Source organism: Antechinus flavipes, chromosome 5 (genome assembly GCF_016432865.1).
Source record: "Antechinus flavipes isolate AdamAnt ecotype Samford, QLD, Australia chromosome 5, AdamAnt_v2, whole genome shotgun sequence".
Taxonomy (NCBI): Eukaryota; Metazoa; Chordata; class Mammalia; order Dasyuromorphia; family Dasyuridae; genus Antechinus; species Antechinus flavipes.
The window spans coordinates 128,136,417-128,148,870 of NC_067402.1; the positions used below are offsets into that span (position 1 = coordinate 128,136,417).

The 12,454-nt window shown below is 32.0% G+C and overlaps 1 protein-coding gene across 1 annotated transcript in view; it reads left to right on the forward strand.

Moving 5' to 3' along the window:
- The window catches only part of LOC127537992 (ankyrin repeat domain-containing protein 26-like), a 92,581-nt gene that overhangs the window by 18,602 nt on the left and 61,525 nt on the right, over positions 1–12,454 (forward strand). The window contains exons 5-8 of the mRNA XM_051961439.1: positions 1,073–1,210; positions 2,638–2,768; positions 5,166–5,222; positions 7,685–7,718. Of these exons, the coding sequence (XP_051817399.1) occupies positions 1,073–1,210; positions 2,638–2,768; positions 5,166–5,222; positions 7,685–7,718 (360 nt within the window). The remainder of the gene's footprint in view (positions 1–1,072; positions 1,211–2,637; positions 2,769–5,165; positions 5,223–7,684; positions 7,719–12,454) is intronic.

Consider the following 12,454-nt stretch of genomic DNA (forward strand, 5'->3'; position numbering starts at 1 on the left):
GCACTGAACAGTAGACCAATTTAGGTAGAATTGTCATTTTTATTATAATAACTTGGCCTACTCATGAACAATTGATATTTTTCCAATTGTTTAGATCTGTCTTTGTGTGCAAAATGTTTTGTAATTGTGTTCATATAGTTCCTGAGTTTGTCTTGGTGTAGGGCAAAATAGCTCCTAATTATTGTTTTAATTTCTTTTTAGTGGTGGTAAATTCATCCTTTTCATTTTTGATGCTAGCTATTTGTTTTTTTCTTTATTTTTTTAAATCAAATTAACCAAAGGTTTATCTATTTTGTTTTTTCATAAAAGCACCTCTTAATTTTATTATTTCAATAGTTTTCTTAGTTTTAATTTTATTAATCTCAAGGAGAAAATAATTATGCCTGTAGATTGTTTGACATGAATCTGAGAACATTTGTTTCTTGCCTTTTGGGCATAGCTCCAAATTGCTCTCCAGAATGGTTGGATCAATGTTCACAACTCTACCAACAGCGCATTAATGTCCCAGTTTTCCTGCATACTCACCAATATTTATCATTTTCCTTTTTTGACATATTTGTCCATCTGATAGGTGTGAAGTGATACTTCAAAATTGTTTTAAATTATATTTCTCTGATCAAAAGTGATTTAGAGTATTTCTTCATATGTCTATAGAGAGCTTTGATTTCTTCATCTGAAAACTTACTATACACTATAAATTGGGACCTGTTTTATATTCTCATAAATATGACTTATTTCTCTATATATTTGAGGAGTAAGACCTTTATCATAAACATTTGATATTTTCCAGCTTTCCTTCTAATCTTTGTTGCACTGGTTTTGTTTATGTAAGAGCTTTATATTATCAAAATTATATATTTTACATTTCATGATGCTTTCTATCTCTTGTTTGTTCATTAATACTTCCCTTCCTCATAGATCTGACAGGTAAACTATTTCTTATTCTTCTAATTTGTATATGGTAGTACCTTTCAAAAAAAATTGGGCATCCATTTTGACAGCATGTCAAGAAAAATCTAATTAAATGTGACATTTAAATTCTTAAATATGAATTGTTTCTTTGTTATTCTAGAACAGCAGTCATGATTGCTGTCAGTCAAAAACCAAGTGGCATAGTCAGTCTTCTTCTTCGATATGATGTTGATCTCTCTTGTCAAGATACAAGTGGATGGACAGCTGAGCAGTATGCTAATGTTAGTGGTTATCCTATGTGAGTACTAAATTAATTATTATTTTTATACAATTTAATCTAAAATAACTTTTCCTCCATACAATTGAAAATGGAGATTTCATAATTACATAATAAGGACCTGATAAGCACACTGGCACCCCAGCTCTGAGAAGTGCCACATGTTTCAACATGATCCAGGATAAACTGGCAACTTCCAGAGATCTGACCTTCACATGTTTCATACTTAAGGGTAAAAAGAAGAAATCAGGCAAATGACAAAGTTAGGTTATTGAAGTTCAGTAGGAAAGAATAGACAGGATACAAGGCAGAGTCACATAATGCAAGATCAGAATTTTCAGAAGTACCAATGATGATATTAGCTGCCATAGTGTTTTTACATACATTTTATTATTACATCTTCACAAAAGTTCTATGACTAGTAACAATAATATCTGATTTAAATAGGCAGTAATTTTTTATTATAGCTTTTTATTTACAAAATATACGCATGGGTAATTTTTCAGCATTGACAATTGTAAGACCTTTTGTTCCAACTTTTCCCCTCCTTCCTCCCACCCCTTCCCCTAGATGGCAGGTTGACCAATACATGTTAAATATGTTAAAAGTATAAGTTAAATACAATATATGCATACATATTTATACAGTTATTTTGCTATACAAAAAGAATCGGACTTTGAAATAGTGTACAATTGGCCTGTGAAGGAAATCAAAAATGTAGATGGACAAAAATAGAGATATTGGGAATTCTGTGTAATGGTTGATAGTCATCTCCCAGAGTTCTTTTGCTGGTTCAATCCATTACTGTTCTATTGAAATTGATTTGGTTATTCTCATTGTTGAAGAGAACCACATCCATCAGAATTGATCATTGTATAGCCTTGTTGTTGAAGTATATAATGATCTCCTGGTCCTGCTCATTTCACTCAGCATCAGTTCATGTAAGTCTCTCCAGTAGGCAGTAATTTTTTGTAATTTTCTTTTTAACCTTTGTTGATACCACTCAATTATAATAGACCTAAAGTTAGTTTTAGGGAAAATCACATTATGCCTTGGATTCCTTAATGAGTAATAATTAAGAAGAATCATAAATGTTGATGGTCAGAATTTGAATTTACAAAGAGGTAGTTTGGTATAGGGGTAAAGGTGTTGGAGTCAGATGACCTGAGAAGAGACCATACCTCTCACTATATATGTAACCTTGGATGTCTGTAACCTTTCTTTTGACCTATATAGATCTTTTCATATCTAAGTCTACAATTCTATAAAACTGTGACTCAGAAGACAAGTGCATTACATCTAGATTGAGTGGTTAGTTTTGCTGTACAGACCTTATTAAAACAAACATTAATCTAATTATTTAAATTTGAGATATACAAAGATTTGGTGCCTATAATTTTTATCTTGGCTTATATAGACTTATCTTTTATATTTTATTTTATATACAGTCATCGCCAACTAATTAATCAATATGCAATACAGAAGGAATATAATCAGCACCTTTCATCCCAAATCAGTTGTTCACCGAGGGCTACTGGTACTAGATTTACTTTGGGTGGACTTGCCCTGGACAAAGAAGGTAGGGCTGACAAACCCAAAGAAATAGTTAATTTAAAAGATAATGAAAGAGCAAGTTTAAGATTCATATATGTGCTATTTTTTCTATTACCATTTTATACTTTAAAGGGCTAGAAGTTGGTTTAATTTTAGTTAGTTACTCAAATATCCTTACATTCTGAAATTACCCCCCACCAAAAAAAAAAAAAATGTGTTCAAGGAAGATATCAGAATGTAGACACTGACTTTATGAATATATAGTAATCTATGACATTTCCTATACAAGACAAAATCCTAGTTTATGTATAAATAAAAGGTTAAAAAAAACTTTGTTTCCTGGAACCAACATCTTGCTTTCTTGACATTATTTCTTTGGCAGATATTAATTGTGAATAATCCCAATTTTGTTTTTTAAAATTGAGTTTTCTGATACTTTAACAAATTATTATTTTCTGGAACTGAACATTCCCCAGTTCTAATGGTTACTTTGATATTTTAATTTGCAGTTATGGGGGGAAAGCCAAAGTTTATCTAAAACATTGGATTCCAAAAGTCCTTTTTTTCCTGCCCTCTGAAAATTGATAATTAAATTTGCTTGTTGCCAATAAGTAAAATATAGCCTTCTCATCTGAGTCAGTGTTGTAGTGTATACATAAGACAGGCAGGATTTAGGAACAGATGTTCTAGTCCAGCCTCTACCATTAACTAACTCTTTCATCTCTTTGAATCTCAGTTTCCTCTTATTTCTATTTACAAAGTAAAGCATTTGAAATGCCCTCTCACATTCTATGTAGTCTAAAACATTGTAAAAATGATTAGAATATAGTTACAGAAACTTGGAATTGGAAATTACTTTAGAGGTAATCCAATCCAAATACCATCACTTGAGAAAATTCATTATTAACAGCAGGTTTACTTCTGTCTTTGCAAAGAATATGTACTTCTCATAGTTCTGTTTTGTTTTGGGTCTTATTTTTATTTAAGACATTATTTTGCAGTGGGAAAAGGACAAGCTTTGGGGTTAGAAAATCCTGGAATTCCTTAGAATATCATTTAGTGTATGAACTTTTTGTTTATCTCTAAGAAGGAATTCAATTAGATGATTTCTAAGCCTTTTAATTCTAAATTATATACTATGAAATCATTCTTTAATTTGACAGGCAGTGATTACTTATTATATGATAGCTAATGTTTTAAAATCTAATATTTACATAAATTTTAGACAGTATCATGTTAAAATCTATGGAGATGTAACCTATGTCTTTTCTGCCCAACTTAAGTAGAGAACTGTGTAGTTCCTCGGAGAATATGAAAAACCTGCACAACCAATTTTGGATATTAAAGGCAATTCAAAGGATTATCACTTTTAAGGGTTGGAGAAGACAGGAAAATAAAATGTTCTTAATTATTATCAAAGTTCATAGCTAAAGTGACTTATATTTACTTGTACTTAATTAAGCTTACTTTACCCTATTATAAATAATAGTAAATAATCAAATTTATACCATCCTTAATTTCCTGCATATCTATATTACACTGATAATTTATATCTATAATAACTTTGTAAAGGTGATTATAAATTCTCTGGAAATTAAATTTTATTCAATGTAGTTTGAGTAAAATGCATTTTAGATAAGTTTTTTGATAACTGTTAATTTAGATCTATATGTGTGTGTAGCAATTCATTATTTTTAAGCATTTCATTTAAAAGAACAGTTCATTTCTCAAGAAATGGGAAAACATGCCAGATAAAAAAATTTGTCTTTTATAGCAAAGATAAATTCTCTTAACAGTATTGATAATCATATCCCAATGGTTATGGGAAGAAAAAGAGGCCATCTTACTTGTACTGCTTGGACAAATTGATTTTTATCTTTTGCCCTGCTCTTTCTATAATAGCACATAATGACTTTCTTTGTACAAAAGCATTTACTAAAGAAGTAGTGTTTTTTAGTATTATGCTGTTAGATAAGGAACCAGACTGGAAGTAAATAAAGAGAACATTTTCGGTAGTGGAATAAATTGTATGGACAGTGATTATGTGTCTTTGAAGAGGGAACCCAATTGGTAGATTGATACATAAACTTTTGAAATGAGGAAGTAAAACACAGTGAGTGAAAAGAGAAAATGCCTTGATTCTGTCTAATTAAGGATTTAATAAAATCTATTACCTCCTTATGTACTTTCACAAATAGTAATAAAGAGAAAGAGAGAGAGAGAGAGAGAGAGAGAGAGAGAGAGAGAGAGAGAGAGAGAGAGAGAGAGAGAGAGAGAGAGAGAGAGAGAGAGAGAGAGAGAGAAGAAAAAGATTGTATTAGCAATTCCTACATTCCTTTTAGAATAAAATTGCTTGGCTTCATTTTTTTTTTTTTCTGATTTCATTGTTTCATCTATCCTTTTCATGCCTGTTCTTAAATAGATAAAAAAATGGAGAAATCTCCAGTGCAGAAATCGGGAGGAAAAATTTCAGGGAAAGGTACTGTGTGAAATAAATAAAAATATTTATGCAAATAATAATTAAACTACTCTAGTTGCTGCTCTAATTAGAATTTTATTTTTGATGTTTTTACTATTTTTGTTTAATTTAGACATTATACAGAACAAAATGAGATATGATCTATTATATTGATGTTTTCTTTATGGTATGCCATTAGAAAGTAGTATATAATTTATGAACTTGATAAGGTTTGAATATTTTATTAAGAATAATTAAGAGATGATTTCAGGGAAGAGGGAAATAGTAGTAGAAACTGTTTAGCATTTCTACTATTTTTGAAAAATAACGTTGAGTTTGAACTTTTTATCTAAAATATAAAGATCTTCATTTGAAATTTTTGATTTTAAAACTATTTTGTAGTGGTCATTTTTTGATGTTACCAATCATTGATTTTAGTTAATTTTATTCATGTTTATATTGACATATTGATTATGTTATATTGAACATATTCCTATTATAGGTACACTCCATGTTATATATAAAAAGATAATTAATTAGTTTTGCCAGCTATCTTATTCTGTGTGTGTGTGTATGTGTGTGTGTGTGTGTATGTGTGTGTGTAGTTCAAGTTAATTGCTTATATATACTACAAAAAGAAAAGAATATTACTTAGCTATTACTATGATCTTAATAAAATTTTCAGTGTGCCCATGTAATTGATAACTATACTGAAGTTTTGTTTCAGTCATTCTATAGTAGATTAACTACTTTCTAATTATTAAAACAAACAAAAAAAAAAGTATGAGATTCTAAATCATGGGACTTAAGTTGCTTGAGATTCTTTCCCACAAGAGACTCTGGAGAAGTAGTGATGTACAAGCCCACAAAGCATGAAAATTCTTCTTTGCTTTATTATGTGAATTTCACTTCACCACACAGTATAAAACTGCCTTTCTGAATCATGTTTATGATATGAAATGAGACTGGAAACAAGTCTCTCTAGCTTTGAGAGGCTTAGAGCTTTTATGCTTTTAAAAAACACCAGAGTGAGATCTTTTCTGATTATATCTAACTAACTAGGGAAGAGAACTGTATACTTTGTTCTGTGTTAATTTAGCTGACTTCTGACCTTCCTCCCTTTGGGAAAGGGTTTAGGAATACTTTTTTTAGTGATACTTTTATCCTGCACAATAAAGCATAACATTTTTAGCTTAATTACATTTTAATAGAAACAATATTTGTCACTCATTAAGTAGTTACTAAGTATCCCCAGGTTTATTATGTTCTATACTGAAATGCACTGAAGCTTTATTCTAAAATTCATCAAGTGCAGATAGTGAACACTCTTGTAGGTGCTAGCCAGTGGGAAAGACTGTATAGAGGGTTGGTTTGTACAATAAGTCATGGGCTTAAAACCCACTTCAATACATTCTGACTGGTTGATTTTTACACAAGTTGCTTAATCTTTCAGTTCCTCAAGTCACAAACTCACTAAGACTATAATTTGCAGAGAAATTGCTTGTATCAATGGAGGTAATTTTTGTCACTGAGTTCCATACAATTGAAATTGAAATTGTATCTTATATCTAGTTGAACATAATTAGTTCAAAAGAAATCTGGCAGCATCTTGTTGGACAGATTGGAGAAAGTAAAGTTTGGAGAATAGTTAGGAATCAAATAATAAAATAATGTACCCACTGAAATGAACAAATGATCACCTCTTAGTTGTTTCTTTTAGACCAGTGTGATGGTTGATAGAAAAAAAAAGTGCTTATTTCATGTTCATCTAACTAACTTTAGACTAGATTTGGAAGGAGAAAGTCAGAAAAAATAATAGATGTGCATCATAGATCATATGTTTTTAATTTTGTTTTTAGCTTCCCTCCCCAGGAAGGCTTGTAAAGACAAAATATATTGGTTTGCAACTCATCAATCCCTTTCTTTTAGGGATTGTAGAGGTCTGTACATTCTTTCTGGATCACTTGCTTATTAGAAGAGCTAGAAGTATGTTATGTCATACTAAACACAGAGCATTCTCTGGATCTGCCCTGATTTACAGAATAGACCAAACAGGTCCTGCCATGTGGTGGTGGTACTATATCTCCAAACATTCCATCTATGAGGAGTGTAACGAGAAAGGTAAAACAAAAAAGGCTTTTCTCAATGTACCTACATAAAAAGCCCAGATTAATCATGTTATGTCAGCTTATTCCTTCTATTTATGATATCTGCTAGTAATGTTATGCTCTCAGTGTGCAGAAGCCGGTAGATGAAATGGTTAATGTAAACAAATCAGAAACAGATATCTAATACTTTAAGAAGATCTCTTTCCACCCATAAAACCTTGATACTTAAGACATTTATCTATATTATAAGTCATTGTCACATTCCACCAGACACATTGTAACCAAGTTTCACAAATTATACTTTTCATATTTATATTCATAATTTCATTTATTGATATTTATGTTTTAATTGTATTTTACTTCTTTCTACAATAGAGGAGAGAAGTTTTGCTGAGGAATCTCTAAGCAGGTATGTTTCATAGCAGTTTGAGATTTCTTTTAATTAATTGATCCTCATCGCCCATTCTCTAAAAAGTTTTTCTATCCAAAGCAAAGTAGATTCTCATGCTCCCCAAAATGACATATCTTCAGTTTAACCAATTCCCACTATCATATAAATCTATGTTTTTACTTTAATATCTTGAACAGAATTAGGTTTACTAAATATCTGATATATACACACACACACACACACACAGACACACATAATAATTATAAAGTAATTATAAATACAAAGCAAAGGTTGTACAAATAAACAAACATGTACACATGTTTATGTGTTTTTATGTGTGCATATGTACACACACATATAATATACAAATAATAAACAAATTAGAGTTCACATCATTCCCTCCTCTTTCAATTCTTAAAGAAATCTTTTTGAAAGGTCAAATCCAGAGATAACAAGTAGAAGATAGATGTTGAATACAGTAGCTTGTAGAGAAGAAGTATAACAGGAACCAGAAAGAAACGCAGGTCAATATTTAGTTGCCCTATAGTACTACCAGGTGGTATTGGTGACCAGGCTGCAACAGTGAGCATCAGTACAGGTTAGCTCACTTTGGCATTATCATGTAGAGTACAAAATAATTCTAGCTTGCTCTTTATTAGGGCTCATCAAATACCGGGTAGTATTTTGCTAGAGTCTATTTACTTCATTATCTTGTTCCCCTTCTTAAACAACTAGGTCCCACAGTCTTTTGGAATATGGGGCAATTATCTCATCTTCTAAAGCTGTTTCCTGCTGGGAATGGAATAGATCTGAGTCTGCCTTACAGAGTCTCATTTGGAGGGGTGGGTGAACTTCAGGATCCAGGAGAAGCTGGTCGAATCAGGATCAAGATTCCTGAAGTTGGTCCACATTCAGTATTCAGTGCTAGTCATTTGAAGGTGAATTGACCAAAGCCCAGAAGAAATAATTCAAGTAGGGGTTTAGGCATGATATCATTAAAAAGGTGTTAAGCATTGGGTAGAGAAGATAATTGACTAAGGGGTCTCTGATAGAAGACATTTCTTTTGATAGGCTAGTCTTCAGAAATGTTTAGGGAAGACTCATCTTAGAAAGCATATGCTTTAGCCTGACCAAAAAATTATGCAGAGAGGGGAAGAGAGAGAACACTAAAAGCAGAGCATTCATCCTTGAGATGTTAAAGGAGTCAAGAAGTATGAGAGAAATCATTTGACCTGAAGAGAGTTAAGATTAATTTTCTCTACCTTCTATAAAGGAGGATAACAGGCAAAGTGAAAATAATTTAAGTGCCTTAGCCATAGTTTGGGTTATTTGTGATGTGAAAGCTAGGACACTGTCACTCTAACTGGGACACTTAAAAATCTCTTTTAGTAGAGACTTGACTAACTGCAGGAAAAGACTTCAACTTAGTTGGCAAAGGTGTCAACAAAAGAAACCCCTAAGTAATGTGAAAGGTAGAGGAGACGAACCTTCAGAATTCATTTGGGCACAAATTGGACAGTTCTGACAATTCTGTCTAATAATTTTTTCTAGTTTGTGATCAGTGAAAATAATTTCAAAGGGGACTGAAAGGTCTTCGATGAAGTTTGGTGTAGGTTTAAGAGAAGTTTCCACTGTCTTGCCTCTGGGATTAGAATGTGGCTTGAAGGTATTTGGAATGACTGAGATGGGAAAAAGAGTATATTCTATGAAACATAAGAACTGGAGAGCTGGGGGAGTAAGGAGGCCAGTGTAATAGGTTGGCCAGTAGCCCCTCTCTTTTGGCTTGGTCTGTAAATTGTTCATTTAAAAAAATGTTTCTAGCACAGGATACACAGATATTATTCCCACAATAGCAATAAATTTAAATAAAATTGAAATTTCCATTGATATAACACAAAATATTCCATAAGTTATATCTTCTAAGGAAGCCAATTACATTAAAATTCTCTTTATCCAAACCATACCAAAGATGTTTCGGGTTTAGTTTTAATAATCAATTGAATAACAATTGGATCTCACAAACGGTTATATCAGTAGCCTATTGTTCTTAAATCATTCAGAAACATTTCAGGACCTTATTTCATACATACATATACATGCACATACACATATAATATATATACACATATACATATACCAATACACACAAATAAATATGCATATACATATTCATATGTGTATGGAGGGAGGGGTATCCCTATAACAGTTCAGGATCAAATGAATTCAAAACTTCAGACAATGTCAGTTACTGCCTCAGGAGATTTTATCTCAAATAAGAGTTTCAGATTTGGTTCTAAATAACAATTGACTATAATCTTATACTGTTAGCAGAAACTTATTTTGATATCTAAGTAGATTATCTTAAGTCCAACATAACAGAAGTGTTTTTACTTTATAAAATGTTCAATAGCAAATAAACAAAGACATAAGATGTAGAATATAAAAATTCAAAAGTATATTAAAAACAAATGTACAGTTGTTAACCATGTTCAAAGGGACTTATCACTTTTCTTTTTCTTTAAACTCTACCTGTTATAAAAAGATTATTAGAAATAATTTCTATATAATAAACAGACATGTAAATTCTCACTAAATTCATTTCTTTTGTGGGAATTTCATCACCCATACCAAGCTTTTTTCCTATCCTGCATGATAGTTTAAAGAAACCTTACTAGTTTATAAATTAGGGAATTTAGCAGGAACCCAGAAAGAGCTGTACCTACCATTCCAGCCTGTGGGGCTAACATGCATTTTCTTTTCTTTCACCTCTAGCACCCCCTTTCCTCCTCACCACGGGAGGAAAAAGATACTCTCAAATCCCAAGGCAAAGGGATCTAAAAAAATCTTAGCAAAACCCATCTAGATAAGGTTTTCACCTTAAACCTTCCTTTCTATATACCATAATTTAGGTTTAAAATTGTGACAATACTTTCAAACAACTTAGTTAACAATCATACAATTTCCAATTACCAATTTTAGATTTTATCATCAAAAAAATGACTGCCAATAACTTAATTGACTATTATGACAATGTTAAAATTTTTGTGATTGGTGAATTGTGACTTCCTCCTAAAATTTCCTAAAAACCAAATGAGACAGTCTTCCTAGAGTTGTCCATTCAGTAGATCCAAACGAGTAGGCACCTAGTGAAACATTAGTTTCCAAAGAGCATCTTGCAGAATTTCTGGGCTTCCTAAGGAGACTTATTAAATCAGAGTAACCTTACTTGTGTCTATGATAAAGCCATATGGGTTTGACACTTTATGAAAAAGTATCAGAGGAATGAAGTACTCAATTACCAGGAGAAAGAGTGATTCAAAATGTCATAAATTCACATGGCATTTCTCAAACCCACGAAGGATGCCATTTATTAATGTGAAACAGCTTTTGGGCTATATCAAATAAGAATAAGCTAGGCTAAATCATATATGATTAAGCATGATGGTTTCAGTGACATGGCTTTTTAAAGGCAGAGTAGGAGGGAAGTGAGGGCCAGGTCTAGGGATTAAGGGAGGAATTAGGAAGTTAAGGAGGGGAGTGGAAGGGGCCCGGGCTAGAAAAGACAAGCATGCACATTGTGAATAGTTGCACTAAGCATAACAAAGTGGATTGAGTCTGTAGTAGATATGCTAACCAGATCTTTTGAATGCAATTATGGTTGATAATGGGAATAGGATAGTCTTGTTTCTACATTTATATTATTCCTGATAATCTGGACTGAATGAGTTCTTTGAGTTCATATTAATGAGATTGTGTGAAAAAGCAAGAGAAGGATCTGAACTCAAGAAGGAATTTGAAAAGGATTTGGAAGTCTTTAAAATTTTGCAAAAGGTTAGAGATTGAAAGTTAATAAATCCAGGAGGCCTTAAAAAAATGAAGTGAGTTGAGATAGAGAAAGACTCCATCTAAAGGAGGAAAAAGTGAGATCAAAGAGAAGGATTTGAAGAGATGGAGGACATAACAAGAGATGGGAAGGTTATGAGAAGGAGGAGGAGATGGAATCAAAGCGAAAAGAATTTAAAAGATCAAATAACTAAAATTGCAAGTTTAAGGAGAAGGAAAAGGAAATTAAGTGTGTCTTTCAAAGAATTAAGAAATTAAAAAGAAGGAAAAAGCTGCCTGAGAAAAGATGTTAGGTTAGTGAATAGGGAAGGATTCTGGAAGTAGAGATAAACAGTGTTCAGTTTCCCCTTTTGTCACATAATCCATTTGTGATCCCAAGCGGGTCATCAAATCCTGAGTATCCCCAGGGAATTCTCTGACACAGAACAGTTGCCAAACCTCATTATTTCCTCTGGAAGTTCTTGGCATCAATGGATTACAATACTCCAAGCTTCTTGAATTCTAAACCCTTCCTTCCTCCAATCACTTCCCCTCCATATGAATAGATAAATCTGGAGTTGACCTTCCTAAAAGCAGATTACTACAGCAATTGTAGAAAAATAATGCTAACAGCAAAGAAAGACTAATAATTTTACCATTTGCATGTATGGAGAACAAGTAAATTTTTTAGTGACCTAAAATTGACTTCTGATTTTGTGATTCATGGAAGATTTCTATAATGAGGTAAGTCTTAAATTAGGTCCTGAAGGGAAGCGGTATTCATGGATTTGTATTAGATATTCAGATGGACATTCCAAACCAAAAAGTTATCATGAATGTTTAATTTATAAATTGTTTCTATTCTCTTTCTCTCTCTCTCTCTCTCTCTCATATATATATATATATAAAATCTGATTCTTCAGTGATTATAT